The sequence below is a fragment of the Benincasa hispida genome, chromosome 12, assembly GCF_027475165.1.
Source record: "Benincasa hispida cultivar pf3 chromosome 12, pf3_genome.v1.1, whole genome shotgun sequence".
Taxonomy (NCBI): domain Eukaryota; kingdom Viridiplantae; phylum Streptophyta; class Magnoliopsida; order Cucurbitales; family Cucurbitaceae; genus Benincasa; species Benincasa hispida.
Window position 1 is genome coordinate 12,521,230 of NC_143489.1, and position 19,459 is coordinate 12,540,688.

At 36.5% G+C, this 19,459-nt stretch overlaps 1 protein-coding gene across 1 annotated transcript; it reads left to right on the top strand.

Annotated features, from left to right (window-relative positions):
- Positions 1 to 17,459: 17,459 nt before the first annotated feature.
- LOC120067397 (uncharacterized) lies at positions 17,460 to 18,966 on the top strand. Its single transcript, XM_039018965.1, has 2 exons — positions 17,460 to 17,681; positions 18,877 to 18,966. Exons 1-2 carry the CDS (start codon positions 17,460 to 17,462, stop codon positions 18,964 to 18,966), a joined length of 312 nt encoding a protein of 103 aa, XP_038874893.1.
- The last annotated feature ends 493 nt before the right edge of the window (positions 18,967 to 19,459 follow it).

The window sequence follows — 19,459 nt, forward strand, 5'->3', positions numbered from 1 at the left end:
TTGTCGGTGATCCAAGCTCTATATAAAGAAGCCGATGAGCAGAATTCTAACTTGTCCGAGGATTACCCTTACAACCCAGGGTTTTCCCTATGATCCAGACAAATGCGTGAGAAGAAGCTTGAGAGTTCTTCACCTCCTGCATCCATTCCAGGTGACGACCGGAGCTAGATCTCGAGAGAGTCAGCTCCACTGCCCATCCATGGAACCATCGACAACCTTGACGCGCATCCGCTAAAAGCAAGTCTTTGCTTCCAGCCGGTCATTTCATTTTCCCTTATTTCTTATATTGTATTGTATGACATTTTGTGATTAAGGAATTAATACATTTTTTTTTCAATGCATTTCTATATTTCCTTCGATTCCATCTCCATTTTCTTTACTTAGCATCTCTAACTTTCATTGCAACACTTAGTGAGATTGCTTGAGTATCGCATACTTAGTCATGTGGATTAGGGATATGAAGCATGTAGCAAACCACCGAGAGGTGAGCATTACATGAGTGTGTGAGTAACCTTATTTGCTTAGTGTGAAGCTGCGGAAACGTCTATCTATAGGCTAACACAATACTTTTCTATGAGTAAAGTTAGCAATAACCAACTGCTATGGAGGGTAAGTGGTTAGTCGCATTAAACAATGTATGCATTGTTCACTAGAGATAGGAATAATCTTGCGTCAACCAAGTTCATGCAGTTACCTTGTCCTATTAGCGCATCATTCATCATTTAGGCATACTTGGGAGAGTAATCTAAAACCAAAATCTAAGACTCGAGAGAGCGGATTGGAATGCATAATTAAGAATGGGGAACTTAGAGATAAGCTCTGTTTGCTTTCACACAGCGTATGCACCCTACGGATAGATATTGCATGCGTCCAGAAAGTAGAATAAGATGTTATGCACTATCACGCTCATGCGGTGAGACTTGTGAGCAGGTTATGGATGTTTAGACAGGCATAGGCTTCCCAACAATATCGTGTTTACACTGCATACGTCCTAGAGTTAGGCTTAAGTGTGCGTTGCATGATTGCATGGCTTGCATTGACTAAGGTTACCCTTGTAGTCACTCTTAAGTATTGCAATGAAAAAATCTCCGTATTTTATCTATTTTTACCATTCATTTGTTTCATGTCAAGAGTTTTCGTGTCTCTACCTCTCATTCATATTCTCATTGCGTTGTTTGTTAGCTAGGAGTAGGAGTAGTGTTAGTGTAGAAACCCCTCCATCATTCTTTTATTTAAACCACCGCATGCACATTACCGCAATCACCCAGCTACAAGTCCCTGTGTTCGAACTTGGATCACCCAAGAAACTTGCGTTCGCGTTATACTTGGCGTGAGCGCAAGAAAACTTGTGACAGGACGCATGGTCATCGTATACATTTGTTAACGCATATTCATTCCAACGTATGACCATCGACGCATGACTATCAACACATACCTTAAGAACATGCATTGCATATTGCGTCCAAGGGATTTTAGTTTTCGAGTAAATTGACATCTAATTTTCCATCATTAAGTTTTTGGCGCCATTGCCGGGGACTTGGCAGCTAATTGTTTGTTGAGTTTTGTGTCTCTGCAAGCAAACTTTCTATCTTGGGAGTATTGTAGCTTGTGTGACCAGGCTGCAAAGTGTAGGCATGTGCCGAAAGCCAGTATTGACCCCAAGGTAGAAGGGCAATCAGTCGCAAAAGAGCTGAAGGTAATTCTAAGCACATGGTGGCCAACATGAGCCCAATAATTTCTGGAAGTTCCAATGGTCAAGGCAACTTGACCCAAGTAGTTAAGAGCCATCTTCTACATGGGAGACTCCTTGCGGTGACAACACTCCTATTTTTCCAGGGACGTCTTCTACTCTATCTTTAACTTGCTTTCTTAGTATAGGTTATTTTTATTTTCATTGTTATTTTGGATATATGACTGCTTCCTTGGTTGTGGTATGATTGTTCCTTGCAGGTGCTACAATAAGTCTCCTCGGTGCGCAACTTAACGGAAGAATTCCTTTCACCCTTCAACGCATGGCTTCGATCGCGTGAATTCCAATGCATAATCGCATGCGTTGTTCCACCTAAGGTTCTTTTCTTGTTATCCTTTATGCATTATCCTTTTGAAATTCTATTTTTCCCGATTGCATTGTTTTGCGATGTTTCTATGATGGTATGTATAATTCACCGCATCTTCTAATTAATCATCACAAGGCACTCTTTACTTTTATCAGCTTCTTCAAATTTTGAAAATCTTGAGTTTTATTTTGTGCAAACCCTTGTTCAAACATCTATTACCGCATTCCTGTTGATTTTGTTTTTAGCTTTGCGGTGAGAATGCTGCCAACCTCTAAGTTTGGGGGTGGCAGCGGTCTCGGAGAATTGTGTTCATTTGCATTGTGATCATTTGTTAAAAAAAAAAGCGAAGAGAATTTTGAGAATAATAACTCCACTATCAATGCAATGGGGAAACCCATATTGATAAGAGTTAAGTTGTGAAAGGCACTCACCCGTAGTTGGATGTCCGCATGACACACGTGGGGGCAAGCCAAAACGAAAGTGAGTTGCCAGGATCAATGCATACGCGCAATTCCTCTATCCGGCGCAAGTCAAAACAAGCAAGACAAGAGTTGAGTTTAATATGGAATGCAACCGAAGTTGGATGCTCGCATGACACACGTGGGGGTAAGTCAAAACGAAGAGCGTATCCAGGTTCAACGCCGCATTCGAATAAGTGAACGCAAATTTTTGAAGTATTTTGAATGAACGCATTCTCAAAAGTTAACGCAAAGTTGCAGTGAATGAGTAAAAAAATTTTAAGCAAAGGCTTGCGGATCTAAACATAGAAAAGATCTTTTTGAAGAAACAGCCAAAGTGGAGGAGCGCATTGCAGTGATGGTTAGAGGTGTGGCTAAATTATATTCTGAGAAGCTGGTCACCGCAAAGGAAAGCTGGAAGGTGAGTTAGAATTTCTCGAGTATAACGTATGCTTGAGGACAAGCATGATTTTAAGTTTGGGGGTGTCAAAAACTTGATGACGAGAAATTAGATTTAATTTACTCGACAACAAAAATCCCTTGGACGCAATATGCGATGCACATTCTTAAGTTATGCGTTGGTAGTCATGCGTCGATGGTCATGAGTTGGAATGAATATGCGTTAACAAATGTATGCGATGACCATGCGCCCTGTCACAAGTTTTCTTGCGCTCACACCAAGTATAATGCGAACGCAAGTTTCTCGGGTGATTCGAGGTCGAACACAGGGACTTGTAACTGAGTGAATGCGGTAATGTGCATGCGACGATTTAAATAAAAGAATGATGGAGGGGTTTCTATACTAACACTACTCCTACTTCTAGCTAATAGACAACGTAATGAGAATATGAATGAGAGGTAGAGACACGAAAACTCTTAACATGAAACAAATGAATGGAAAAAATAGATAAAATGCGGAGATGTTTTCATTGCAATACTTAAGAGTGACCGCAAGGGCAACCTTATTCAACGCAAGCCATGCAATCATGCTACACACACTTGAGCCTAACTCTAGGATGTATGCAGTGCATCTGCGATATTGCCGGGAAGCCTATGCCTGCCTAAACCTCCATAACCCGCTCACGAGCTCTCGCTGCATGAGCGTGATAGCCGCATAACACCTTATCCTACTTCCTGGACGCATGCAATATCCTATCCGTAGGGTGCATACGCTGTGTGAAAGCAAACGGAGCTTATCTCTAAGTTCTCCATTCATGCCTATGTGTTCCAATCCACTCTCTCGAGTCTTAGATTTGGGTTTTAGACTACTCTCCCAAGTATGCCTAAATGATGAATGATGCACTCATAGGACAAGGTAACCGCATGAAATTGGTTGACGTAAGATTATTCCTATCTCTAGTGAGCAATGCATACATTGCTTAATGCGATCAACCACTTACCCTCTCGGGTAGTTGGTTGTTGCTGACTTTACTCATAGACAAGCATTGCATTAGCCTATAGATAGGCATTGCCGCAGCCTCACACTAAGCAAATAAGGTTGCTCACACACTCACGCAACGCTCACCTCTCAGTGGTTTGCTACATGCTTCATATCCCCAATCCACATGAATAAGTATGTGATACCAAGCAATCTCACTAAGTGTTGCAATGAAAGTTAGAGATGCTAAGTAAAGAAGATGGAGATGGAATTGAAGGAAATATAGAAATCAATTGAAAAAAAATTGTATTAATTCCTTAATCACAAAATGTCATACAATACAATATAAGAAAAGAAGGGAAAATGAAATGACGGATGGAAGCAAAGACTTGCTTCCAACGGATGCGCATCAAGGCTGCCAGTGGTGCCATAGATGGCGGTGGAGCTGACTCTCTCGAGATCTAGCTCTGGTCGTCACTCGAAATGGATGCAGGAGGTGAAGAACTCTTAAGCTTCTTCTCACGCATTTGTCTGGATCACAAGGAAAACCCTGGGTTGTAGGGGTAATCCCCGGACAAGTTGGAATTCTGTTCATCGACTTCTTTATATAGAGTTCGGATCACCGATAGCATTAATGGACTTCTCTGATTCTGACATTCACGGCGCATTAGTCCTTTCTGAATCCTTGCTGCTAACAGCATGGTAAGTGGGATGTCAACATCATCTTTTGATTTTCCTGAGGTAGATGCGTTGATGCGTTCATTCCACCCAACTTGCGTTGATCCCATTAGTATGCGTTATCGTGTAGCTGCAATCGTACAATGATCGCATTCACTTAATATAGTAAATTTTACACGATGATCGCAATCGCTTGACGATCATAACTCCTATGTGATGGATGCATACGGCTGATTACCGCAACATCCATGCGTTGATCGAACACGTTCGTCTTTGCGATGGAGAGTTTCTTCACATGCGGTCGTCTATGCGGTAGTCCGGTTCCACGTTTGCGTCCATTTCTTGCGTTAGCTACAAAAATAAAATATTGAACGCATAATATCGCATAATAATGGGTTAGATGAGATTCTTAATGTTGAACACCGCAAGCTCAATTTCCTATGAATTCCTAACATAATTTTCGTATATTCTGCTTAACAACCCTCATAATTCTAAGTAAAAGACCTAAGATGACATGCAGTCGTTTAGGTGAGATGTAATTATATGGACATACGATTCCAAGACTATTTGATAGAAAACGGGATCCAATCACAACTCTCTGCACCTAGTACGCTTTAGTAGAATGGTGTATCAGAAAGAAGAAACCAAACCTTATTAGATATGGTTCGCTCTATGATGAGTTATGCTCAATTGCCAGATTCATTTTGGGGATATGCACTTGAATCTGTTGTCCATATTTTGAATAATATTCCCTCTAAAAGTGTTTCAGAAACACCTTATGAGCTATAGAAAAGGCGTAAAAGTAGTTTACGTCACTTTAGAATTTGGGGTTGCCCAACACATGTGTTGGTACAAAATACCAAGAAATTGGAACATCGTTCAAAGTTATGCCTATTTGTAGGTTATCCAAAGGAAACAAGGGATGGTCTGTTTTATCATCTTTAAAAAAACAAGGTATTTGTATCAATAAATGGCACATTCCTACAGGAAGACCACATTAGAAATCATCAACCAAGCAGTAAAATAGTGTTGAAAGAAATTTCAAAAGACGCTACAGATAGAGCTAGTTCATCTACTAAAGTAGTAGATAAAACTAGTATGTCTGGTCAGTCACATCATTCTCAAGAGTTGAGAATGCCTTGGCGTAGTGGGAGGGTTGTTCATCAGCCTAACCGTTACTTGGGTTTAATAGAAACACAAGTCGTCATACCTGATGATGACATAGAGGATCCGTCGACCTATAAACAGACGATGAAAGATGTGGACCGTGATTAATAGGTCAAAGCCATGGACCTTGAAATGGAGTCAATGTACTTCAATTCTGTCTGGAAACTTGTAGATCAACCAAATGATGTAAAACCAATTGGTTATAAGTGGATCTACAAGAGAAAACGAGACCAAGCAGGTAAAGTACAGACTTTTAAGGCTTGATTTGTGGCAAAGGGTTATACCCAGAGAGGGAGTAGACTATGAAGAAACTTTCTCTCCCGTTGCCATGCTTAAGTCGATTAGAATACTCTTATCCATTTCCACCTTTTATAACTATGAAATTTGGCAGATGGATGGCAAGATAGCCTTTCTAAATGGCGATCTTGAAGAGAGTATCTATATGGCTTAACCAGAGGGGTTTATTGCACAGAGTCAAGAACAAAAGGTTTGTAAGCTTCAAAAATCCATTTATGGGTTGAAACAAGCTTCTAGATCCTAGAATATAAGGTTTGATACTACGATCAAATCTTATGGCTTTGAACAAAATGTTGACAAGCCTTGTGTTTACAAAAAGATCGTCAATTCTACTATAGCGTTCTTAGTTTTATATGTCGATGATATTCTACTCATTGGGAATGATGTATGATATCTTACTGGTGTCAAACAATGGCTAGATACACAATTCTAAATGAAAGATTTAGGAAATGCGCAGTATATTCTTGGGATCCAAATTGTTCGGAATCGCAAGAATAGGACACTAGCCATGTCTCAAGCATCTTATATAGACAAAATGTTGTCTAGATATAAAATGCAAAATTCCAAAAAGGGTTGTTTCCTTTCAGACATTGGAATTCATGTGTCGAAAGAACAATGTCCTAAGACACCTCAAGAAGTTGAGGATATGAGAAATATTCCCTATGCCTTCGCAGTTGGAAGTTTGATGTATGCAATGTTATGTACTAGACCTGACATATGCTACTCAGTAGGGATCGTCAGTAGATACCAGTCTAATCTTGGACGTGATCATTGAACTGCCGTTAAGAACATCTTAAAGTATCTCAGGAAAACTAGGGACTACATGCTCGTATATAGTGCTAAGGATCTGAGCCTTACTGGATACACCGACTCTGATTTCCAAACTGATAAAGATGCTAGAAAGTCTACATCTGATCAATGTTCACTCTTATCAGAGGAGCAATAGTATGGAGAAGCGTAAAACAGACCTGTATAGCTAACTCCACAATGGAAGCTGAATACGTAGCTACTTGCGAAGCAGCAAAAGGAGCAGTATGGCTGAGAAAATTCTTGACAGATTTGGAAGTTGTTCCAAATATACATCTACCCATCACCTTGTATTGTGACAACAGCCGTGCAATTGCAAATTCAAAAGAACCTTGAAGCCATAAATGGGGAAAGCACATCGAACGCAAGTACCACCTTATCCGGGAAATCGTACACCGTGGTGATGTTGTAGTGACCCAGATATCTTCTAAGCAAAACATTGCTGATCCTTTTACAAAAACACTCACGGCTAAAGTTTTTGACGGTCACCTACAGAGTTTAGGTCTACGATATTTGTAAACTAGGACAAGTGGGAGAACTTTTAGGTATACGCCCTAGTTTATTATATTCATATGTTTATTGTACTCATATGTAATATTAATTTCTCACAGTTAAATTCAGCATTTTTTGATCCTACTAGGAGTTTTAGTCCAAGTGGGAGTTTGTTGGATTTTATATCCTAAAACTCGTAGTTTGTAATATCATATTCTTGTTCAATAAAGCTGTTATTGAAATTAGTAAATTTAAGTTCTATATTCAGAATCCAATAAACTAAGGATCCGAGGCTATTAAGTTTAAGTTTGAACTTTATGTAGTGACATAAATGTGGATTAAGTTCAAATATATATAGCCAAAATGGTCTATAGTATATGAATAAGGTTGGGCGCCTTATTCTGAGGACATTATGGATGCGACCCATTTTGTTGTTAGTACAAACGATGTGATCCTAAACCGTTCATGTGGAGACATGAAAATGGGGGCATCCTATGTAAAGAATTTACATAAGACTAAACCATGAAATAGTCACTTTTACGATCTAAATGTCGTTTAATGTATAAAACTGACTATTTCGTTAATTGATGACCTAGGTAACTTAATCTTAATCCTGAGTTAACTATGAACTCCTGTATACTCGGAATTATCCTTAGATTTACATAGATGAGGGCAGCTCATTATCGCTGGTCCAATAAGCCTCCCATTTTAAGGGTAAGATCAGGTGGATAGCTGGGAACATAGGGTGCAAGACGGAATTCACTCCTACTCATTATAGGGATAGTAGATAGGTTGTTCCCTTTAGTATTGAATCTAGGTCTTGAACAAGGGGCCCCACCCTCTCATTGGCCTGAGAGGGGTTTGGTTTATAGGTTGGATCTTAAACCAATTGTTTATTAGAGGATTAGTGGAACTTAAGGAATAAGATGTAGTCTCGGGGGTACAACGATTTTTATGACCTAGCCAAGATTACAAACAACGTGTGAAGGATTAACTTACTAATCATGGTTATATCAAATGGACACAAATATATCTATAGTGAGGGGAGTGCAACTACAGGACTATAGTGGAATGACCCGTTAGTTAATGAATGTTGATTAGCTTTGTCTAAAGAGTTTAGTCAGCTAATCTCGGATCGTTGGAGCCCATAATCTATAGGTCCATTAGGTTCCCCTACTAGCTCATATGAATAAACTTTGAACAGTATGATAGAATAATTCCAATTGTTCGAATTAGGTGAAGAGAGAGAAACCAACAAGTATATTTGTGATATAGTGATTGGTTTTTTAGTTTGGAGATATACCTTTAATATTTAAATGTGATTTAAATATCAAGAATATAAATACGTTCATATTCGGAAGCTCGGAAATAATGGAAATGGTCAAAGATGTAAAAAGTCAAAGAGTTGACTTTTGACTTTAAAAAGTCAAACTTTGACCGATCTTATATTCAATTGTGATTTGAATTTCGAGAAAATCAATGTGGATTTATGCTTGGGAGGTCAAAATTAGTCAACACGGAAAAAATCATAAAAAGTCAAAATATTGACTTTTTGGTCAAAGTTTGACTTTGACCAAATGACTATTTTGTCCTTTGACTAAAGTTAGTGGGAAAATCCAAACTTTCGTTGGATAATTCCACTAACAAAATAGTGGGCTAGGTGTTGGCTTATAGTGGAGACATTAAACCCACTTAGATAGTGGATTCTAGGTGTTGGGATTTTGTGAAGTTTTTTCATGCAATTTTGCATGACCCTTTTCTATAAATATGGGTTTGTGATTTTGGATTAAAAACTTTTGAATATTTTGCAAAATTAGTTTTTAAAATTGGGCTAGAAAAAAAAAACCAAACCCAACCCAATTTCACTATACTATTTCCATCTTTTTTTCTCTCTCTCGGGTTCTTCATTCATCGAGTCCCACAACCCGGTTTTGAGTCCAGAGGATAGTAGGTCAGCTCTAGTGGTTGTCTAATTCGTGTTCGAATGGAGATAGACGAGTTTTGGGAGCTTCAAAGGTATTATTTCAAAATAACCTTAATTAATTCTTTTGGGTTGCATGTTTAATTTGAGCAATTAGAGTAAAATCGATTGTTATTTCCTCTGCGCATGTCAATTTTTCCATCAGATTTAACATTACTATTGTTTTTAATATATGTTAAACTTTATTTAGGTATGGACGTACGAGATCCTAGCAGCATCAATAGTTGGAAACATTGCAGAGCGAAGGAGCAAGGTGGCTTTGCTTCACATATTACGATGGTCATGCTCCAACTCAGTATCCTTCAAAGTACTCGAGAGAGACATGTTCATGTCTAACAATGTACGTTTATTCTATGCATAATATGTTTATTTGGTTGTTAATTCGGCACTGACCATTTTACTGGGTTGTTAATGCAGACAAAGGTTAAAGAGGGTCTTGTCATGACCGACATTGAGAGAGAGTTTCAGGATACCCCAGTAGACAGATGACCTATATTCGATCTAGGTGCCAATGATGATAATGTTGAAAGTGGCAGTAGGTCGAGTAGTGGGGGTAGTTCTGAAAGTGATGGTGATGATCATCGTAGAGGTAACAATGATGAACATGAGCATTCTGAGGACGAGGATGCTAAATGTGGTAGGGTGGAGGGAGGGGATGAACACGAGCATTCTGAGACGAGGATGCTGAATGTGGAAGGGTGGAGGGATGGACATACACATCTAATGATGATATGTTCCATGATGTGGTGGGGGACGTATGTGATGAGGATGAGTTGAACCCACCTGATGTCCATCTTGCGGATTCCCATAAAGAGCGATCTATGGATGAAGAGTGTCTTGAGTATGTTGCCTGCGGAAAGGGAGCCAATCCCAAAGATTCTATTTATTCGTACCTGCGGACCATTGACAACTCACTATAGAGGTTGGATGGTTGTATATCGAGTTTAGATAGTCTTGTATCCAAGATCAAGGAAAACATGACAGACATGAAAGGACAATTGTCAGCCATCATGTCACTGTTGCAGTCTTTATGCAAGGTTTGCATTTACCATCATTTTATGCCTTTACGTGTTTAGTTTTTACGTGTTCGTGAACTCTTCATTTTAGTTTACTAATTGAAGGGTTCCACGATGATTGAGGAGATGACAAGGTCACCCATCCCACATACAGGTGACGATGCCAAAATGTCACTCATCCCATCTCAGGATCTCAATACCACTGATGTGACTGCCTCATACTCCCATCCCCCTTGTAGAGCCTCAAAATACCACCATTACACCTACTCCCATCCCCCCTCTAGAGCCTGATACCACAACATCACCCACTAATGTCCAACCTATAGAGGCCGACGTTCTACATACGGAAGCTAATATGTCTGACTTATTCACCCTGCCACATACAGAGGCCAACATGTCTGACATCCTAGAGGCTGACACTTCTAATATTGTTACGACCATGGAAAGAGTTACATTGGTGAGTAATTTATTGATAATTAATCTTTGTTTATATTTCACGATTTGAAATTAATTTTTTTTATATTTCTTGATGAGTAATTTTTTGTTATTTGTTTATGTAGAAATCTCATAGAACTACTTATAAGAGGAAAGGTGTTGATAAATATACACCTCCAACTCAAGTAAAGAAGAAAAGTGTGGATTCTAGGGTACACCTTCCATTTGAAAAGGTTAAATATCCTCTCCCAGGTGTGTCTACATCACTATTCAGAGCGATTGTCAGGTACAACGTAGCACATGATGTTCACTTAATATCTTTACAGAAATGATGGATTGGATCACAGATGGGAATACCGATAACAAGGTTCGAGAGAATTCCTTTAAGCCACTATCAAAGCAATTTTTCAAGGAATTCATTAAACTGAGTTCATGGGTTGAGTGCGATGTAAGTTTCCTAGTCTTGACATCTTTACAATTAGATATTTTGTATTTTGACTGACATAGTAATTTTGTGTGCATACCATAAATACTTTATTTCATTTTATGAAAGAAAAGTTTTATACCCAACCTGACATGTGCATGCACAAGTTCACCATCTTGCTAATTGGAGTAATGGTAAACTTTGATATATTTTGTTGTGTAGAGTCATTTTGCTATGATATATTTTGTTATTTTATTTTGCAGAGTCACCTTAATGCTCGTAGCGGGGTATTTAAATGAATAAAGAATAAGTCGAAACTAGAAGCTACCCTAGTATGGGAGGATGAAGACACGTACAAGGACTATGTCATCAATAAATCCGATGTCAAATGGGCAGATGTAGATTTCGTGTATACGGCAATGAACATCAGTAAGCAGTGGATGGTCCTTGCCATGGACAATAACAGAAGCCATATATCTGTGTTCGATTCACTTCCATCATACACACTAATGACGAAGCTGGGGACTTGGCTGGAGCGATCGACTGTTACAGTACCATCCCTACTTTACTATTGTGACGTGGATCGTTCAAAGCCAGACCTATCCACATCCCTTTGGAAAATCACCCAACCTATGAACGCCAACATATAGCATGGGTCACTTGATTGTGGTATCTTTGCAATAAAATTACTAGAACATTTGGTGATTGTTGTTGATCCTTCCGTAATCACTCAGGAAAAAATAAGTGAATAAGATGCAATTAGCGTGTCAATTGTGGGCGAAGACTTCGTATTTTTTATGTGTATAAAATATGTATTTTTTATTATATTTTTTATATATGTAAAACATGTATAAAACAATTTTATCAAAGCTCAAAGTTCAAAGTTCAACATTCTACATTTTATCAAAACATGAATAATTGAGTTATTGCTCTTTTCATTATATCAATGATATATAAAACATTATATCAAAGTTCAAACATTGAGAGAGCGAGATTTTGAAAGAGAGTGCGATTGAGAGAGCGAGACTTGTAGGGAGAGCAATACTTATAGAGATTGAGGAACAAGATTTTAAGAGAGAGTGAGTTTATGAAGAAATGGCTGAGAAATGCTCTGTTAAATCCTCAATGCCAGATATTCGATACTCGATTAATTTCTGCTCGATACTCGATGGAAATTTCCTTCTATCCTCGACAAGTTTTTTTTCTTTGCTTGATAGAACATGATGAGTGCTGATCGATACTCGACTCTACTCGATGAGTATTAATCTTTACTCGAAGAAATTCGAAGATGGAAAACTTCTGACTCGATGCTACTCGATATAAGAAAATCGATATGCGATTCAACTCGATACTCTAAAATCGATATGATTTGATAACAAGATTGTGTTTTCGTGATTTACAAAAAGATTCACTTTCTTTCACACTTGAAGATTGCTTATAGCTTGTTTTTATTCTTTTATAAAATAGAATGTATGAAAAACTCTTCTTTGTTTTCTGATCAGTTGTATTTATAACACATACCAACAGACCATTACAAGATAACGTTAGTTATAAACTAAACTAGATGAGAGGTATTTGAGTCACGGTTTCTACGATTTTTAGTACGTCGCATAGTTGTGAGCGGTTCGCTAAAGTTTTGGCAGTTATGCCCATAATTCTCACACCTACCACATTTTATTTGTTTGCGAAATTCTCCTCTGGATGTATTCTTCTCACTCTCCATCGCCCGACTTGTGCCACAAACTTTGGAGGAAGGACAGTCTTTTCTACATATCCAGGAGCTCTCTTCCATTCAGATATATGCCCGAGTGGATTTATAAACTCCGCATACGCAGTCATTAGAGAGTCCACTGTATAAAATTGACTGCAAAGACTCTGAATGGGTATGTTTCGTTCCTTGGTGGCCACAATTGCATGCGAACACGGGATACCAAATGAGTTGAATTTCTTACACTTGCATTCCTTCGTGTGAAGATTCACAATACCGTCCAATCAATTATCTCGCACGTGGACCCAATAACAATCAATAGGCTCAACTCGATATCGGCTACCCTTATCGACCTCACTTGCCAATCGGGTTTCATAGTAGTCAAAGTGCAATGTCGTTTGAGATGCCCAGTAATTCCTCCATTCATAGAACCATGATTGGAGCATTCCTCTAACATGTTTAATCAAGCATACTATGAGCAATAAATTATACTATTTAGTTAACGAATTGAAACATTATGCATTGTTGAATGTCATGTTGTCATATCTTCGTTCTATTTGGTAAACCTGTGCCCACCTTTGAAGATCGATGTCTTCTAGATATTTTGTGACAACACTGTCTCGAAAACTACGATTTTCATCCCATTTTGTCTGGAAGTCTATCATGCAAAATGCCCTTCCTGCATCTCTAAATATCCCAACAACCGTACTATCCTTAAAGTTTGTAATAAGATTCTGTTCTATGTGCTACATGCACAATCCATAAAATGTTATTGGAAAAAATGCACGAATAGCATTGTTGGTAGATACCATCTGATCAGACACAAACATCAGATTATCAGGTTCTTCGATACTGCATTTCAAGTTTAACATAAACATTTCCATGATCGATCAGTTTCATTGCCCACTATTGCATATACTAGTGGGTATAATTGATTGTTCCCGTCCATAGAAACTGCAACCAACATGGTTCCTTTGTACTTTCCTTTCAAGTGCGACCTATCAACAATTATCATAAGCCGGCAGCTTGTAAAACCTTTAATACAAGGCCCTAATGTCATAAGCATATACTTGAAATGCACATCATCTTCAAGTTCGATCTCAAACACTGTACCCAGATTCTCTATTTTTAACGCTTCCCCGTAAGCATGTAGTATGGAGTATGAGTATTATGAAGTACCTCTAGTGAGATCATATGCGGCTTCCCTTGCACGCCACACTTTATTTATAACTTATGTTCACGCCATAATCTCTCCTCATATCCTCAATGATATGACAAGGTTTATACATACGTCCTATGCCTGTAAACTTATCTTTAATCAACTGACCAACAATCGTAGTAGTTGCTTGTCTATGGTCGTGATTCAGAATTCTAATGGAACATGTGTGCGAACTGCAGTACTTTGTGATCTTAAATATATCAGACCCTTCCATTTTCTCTACTCGAAGTCTCCACTTACAAGTCTCCCCAATACATTTGATATTGAACAAAGATTTGGTTGACTTCCTTACCATAAATTCAAAATTTTTGTTGATGGACAAAATAGATAATTGCATTTTCAAGTCCTTTTTACTCAAAAATAGTTGACCAACTTCAACATCTGTCCCGGATGAAAAGGTACCAGGCATAATCAACCCTTCTCTATGACTTGAAGACATAGATGGTGGAACCACTGAAGCTACTATAGAACAATGCACATCTCTATGATCACGATCCATTTCATTCAATCATGTTGGTTGCTCATTAACATCCACTAAAGGACCACAACGTTGCTCTTGATGACCATAATCCATATAATCAAGTCTAGATGATCTCTCATTACCAACAACTAAAGTATCGCTCAATTCTATATCCCCATAATCCATTGAATTCAATCCTGCTGGATTAGTGAAGTTGTTGTCTAGTGATAATGTTGATGGTACAGTGTTGGTAGACAATGGAATATTATCCTCTTCCTGACGAAACTCATATGATTTCTCGTATTTTTTGTCCACAGTTGTATCATCATAACTCACATTTCCAAACCCCATTCTAATATTTTCGTCCTGATTTGATTTTAGCGTTACAGATAACTGAAGTCTACTAAGCTCTTCTAAAAAAAGAAGGAAGCGAACATCATCATTATTTCTTATGTATTGTGGAGGGGCTTCATATTCAAGCTTATATTTAACTCTCATTATAAGATCAAACTCTGAAGAATTGATAATTGTAACCCTGTAAATGTGAGATTTAAGTTCTTCATACTTCAATGTAACAGGCACAATGATTCTTGTCAAATCTTCCCCAATATATGAACTTTTATTCTCATCCCAATCACTTCCATATCGAATAAGTAGACACTTTTCTGTCATCCTACAAAGCAAGAGAACATTTGTCATTAAGTTGTACAAGTAATTGAAGTGTACTCTCGCTCTTTCTTTATCTCACTTTCTCTCTTAATCTCGCTCTCTCCCTTAATCTTGCTCTCTCTTAATCTTGCTTTCTCTCTTACTCTTGCTCTCTCTCTTATTCTTGCTCTTCCTCACTCTCGTTCTATCTCTCGCTCTCTCTCTCCCCCAATACAAAATTTTGTAATGCTCAATTCCTACCATTTCAGAAATAACACAGCAAAAATAATGAAACAGACTCAAAATAATGAAACACCGTTCTGAAAAACCTGTTCCATTCTGAAAAAGCCTCGCCTTAGAAATCTCCGTTCGAAAAAACTCTGTTCAACAAAATACCAACAAAAACTAGGGAAGTAATTACCGTTGAAATGGAGTTTAGAGTTTAAAGAAATCACCATTATATTTTGTTTAGGTATTATTGATTTGAGGCTTCAGTCGTGAAAATTGTCAAATCATTCGTACACTAACGAGCAATCACATCAAACCAAGGAATTTAAAGCGAGAGCGAAAGTGTTTAACCAGACGAGAGCGCACTAGAAGATTTTGGGCATTAATGTTGGTTGTCAACCGACATTAAAGCTCTTTAATATCGGTTGCAACTGACATTAAAGCCCTTTAATGAAATTTGCAACTGACATTAAAGCCCTTTAATGTCGATTGTAACTGAAGCCCAAGAATCAAATGAAGTCCTTTAAATCGACATTGAAGCCCAGAATCTGTCCGTTTTATCAATTATAGTCCGTTTTTTAAAATTTCGTTGCGAAATCCATTTTTTCGGTAAAAAAATATAACATGACACATCATCATCGAACATTGTGGCTATGATATTATTCTTGTATGGATTGTAAATCTATTACATTTAATCTGCAAATTCTGCTATAAAATTATAATTTAAAAGGTTGTACAATAATTCAGGCCTTGAAAACCCAAATTACAAGTAATACAAACATTATAATTTTACAAACATAATGAGTTTATTGTCCCTCTCCACTTGGTAAGTATGGATCCCTTCATAATTCTTCTTGTTCTCAACAGAACTATCAGAATTCCCAAAAATTGAATATTCAATAACACATACATCAATAAGCAAATTTAGCTCACAATGTACTTCACATCACAAAAGTTGTCACAATAATGTGAGGCATTTGTGAGGCTAATTTATGTAATTTGGTATAATGATGATGTCAGCATAGGGTCAATTGACATTATTTTTTAAAAATGGGTCATTTGACATTTTGGGCCTAAAAAATGGGTCATCTGTACAAATTTCCCGGGGAAGATGGGATTTCAGAACAAGTGTTGAGCAGGAGGATTTTTTTTTTCATAAAATCTAAGCGCACACAATTCTTTTTTAAACCCAAGATTTCCGCTTTTTTTGCCCCTCTTTCGTAGCTATTTTCTAAATATCATTGGGGATATTTCTTGTAGCGTAGTATCAAACACAATTCAGTTTCTAAATATGCTATCAAACACATATCTAAAAACATGAAATACAACTCTATTTTTTTTACTGAATATTTTGTTTTCAAATTTTTTACCGAACAAATCCTAAGTTTCTTGCAGATTACTTATCTTTTCATTGGAAGACATTCTTAAGATTATTTAGTTTACATTCAATAAGACAACTTTAGTTTCGTTTGTATTATTGCATTTTTGTATATAATTATATTTTGTTGTTTAATTCCCAACTTTGATTAAAGTATGTGCTCTTAGATCAAAAGATCAAAGATTCAAAGCTCTTACTCCCATGAATCACGTGTTAAATTAAAAAAGGATGGAAGTCTTTGGTATATCTATCTATTATGTTAGACTATAGTCTTTGTTCCGGTGATTTTGAAAGTTGTAATCATGTTTTAGACTCTTGCCCTCGTGCTCGATCCATATGGAAATCTTTATCTTCTCGTAGTCTACTCAGATTTGATTTTAATAAAAGTTTTATTGATTGACAGATTGCAATCAATTCAAGTTGTAAAAAAGAAGAGTTGGATCTATTTGCTATTGGTTGTTGGGCTATGGACGGACAGAAACAAGTTTGTTCATGGAGAGAAAATTCCTTCATGTGATGTTAGAAGAAAGTGGATTCTTTAGTACAAAGATGATTTCTACTCAGATTTGTCCAAAAATCAGATCCATTCTGCAGGTCAGCCTTTAAACACCTCAGCTGTTTCTGTTCTATGGCCCCTCCACATCAAGATTGGTTTAAAGCTAATGTTGATGCCGGCTGGAGATCTTCTTTTAATCTAACTGGTATTGGTGTTTCTATTCGAGACTCATCGGGTTCTTTAGTTGCTACGGTTGCCTCCATATTGAATATAATTTTTCCTGAGACTCTAGCTGAAATTCGAGCCATACTTGAAGGAATCAAAGTTGCTTCTAGGATACTTCTCTTGTCGAGGGTACTACTGAGTAAACTCATGTTGGCTTCAATGATATAAATTTGTAAATTTAATAAGTTTTGTAAAATGGGATGATTCCTCCAAATTAACAAAAAATTAAAATAAAAATTATACAAGATACTTATGAACAACTTTAGGTTAGGTTCCATTAATGCTTTTTTTTTTTAGTGCAGGACAACTATAAAGATAGGAGATCGAACCTTCGATTTTTAATAAAAAATGTCATGTCAATTACCGTTGAATTAAATTTACTTAGTAATGCTCCTGAACTAGATTGACTTCATTTTAACCCAAAAAAATAACAAATCTTTTCCCCTCAAAAGTTTTAATTGTGAGAGGATGAAAACATTATTTTATCTTAATGTTCAAATTATATTACTTCTTTGGTATTCATTTTACGTCTTCTCATCAGACTGTATTTGCATCTATCATATTTGAAGCTAAGCTAATGAAATTACTTTTTTAAACAATTTCAATTTGTTTATTAAAATGAAAATTTTGAAATATTAAAGCTTAACAAAATTGATATCTTTACTAGTTCACCCATTGAGTTATGTTTATTTTCATAATATAATCTCAAATTTTAGAAGTATAAATTAATTTATTTTCTTTTATCTTTTTCTAGTACAACAATTTTAAAAATAGTAAGAGAGAGGGAGTATATGTCCACCATTTATAATTTCCATACAATATTTGTTGGTTGTAGTAGTTTTTTTTTTTAAAAAAAAAAATTAATATAGGTAGGAGGATCGAACCTTTGATCTAGGGTTGACAAAAATCCCCACGAGATCAGGGCTCCGCGGGTACTCACCCCAATCGGAGTAAGAAATCCCTAATTTGACCAGGAATGAGATCAATCTGGGAACACAAAACAAGCCCCGAACCGTGGACGGGACCTACCTCGTCCCCGACCCCAATCCTGCCTTTTATATTTTTACTTTTTAAAAAAAATTATTTCATAACTTAATTAACTCTAACTTTGTATTAAATTTAAAATTAAAAAAATGCTAAATGGTTTCTTTATTATTAATTTAAATAAACAAAACAATAATAATACTAACTTGTTATCTTAAATATTTACAATTTCAATGTAAAAAATAATTTATTTAAATAAAAAAAATAGAAGACAGAAAATTTTTTCCCATGTGGACCTGATTCTCGAAATAAGATTCTCTGACTTCAACTCTAACTTTAGAAAATGGAGAATGGAACAGGAATGAGGATTAAAAATTCCCACGAGGACGAGGATGGAGAGTGCATCCTCGACCTCGTCCCGTTATGCTGACAACCCTACTTTGACCTTAAGGTTAATAAAATATGTTAATTGAGGTATATGTAGGTTGTAGTAGTTTGGACTTGGCAATAGAAAACAAATATATATATACGTTTTTTAATCCTTAATTTATCGTAAGTTGTATTAATTAACATGTATTCTTCATAGTGATTTCTATCTTCCCAATTGTCTACGTAATTGTCATGAAAAAAGAAAAAAATAATAATCGTACACAATATTTAAAATATCAATAACAATGAAATATTGAAACCTTAATTTTATGAAAATTTTGATAAAATATCGATAAAATTTTGATTTTGATGAATATTTCTGAAAAAATTATAAAAATAAAAAATTTAAAAAATAAACTTAAATTAATAAATAAATATTTTATGATTTTTAAATAAGTTAATAGATCTATTATTTATATTATATTTATTAGTAATATTTTTATTATTTAATTATTATGTTTGGTAGATTTTTATATGATACCATGAAAATATCT

Coding starts and splice junctions, on each gene's coding strand:
- LOC120067397 (XM_039018965.1), top strand. CDS start 17,460: ATGGCCCCTCCACATCAAGATTGGTTTAAAGCTAATGTTGATGCCGGC. Junction 17,682..18,876: donor GGATACTTCTCTTGTCGAGG/GTACTACTGAGT, acceptor CTCTAACTTTAG/AAAATGGAGAATGGAACAGG.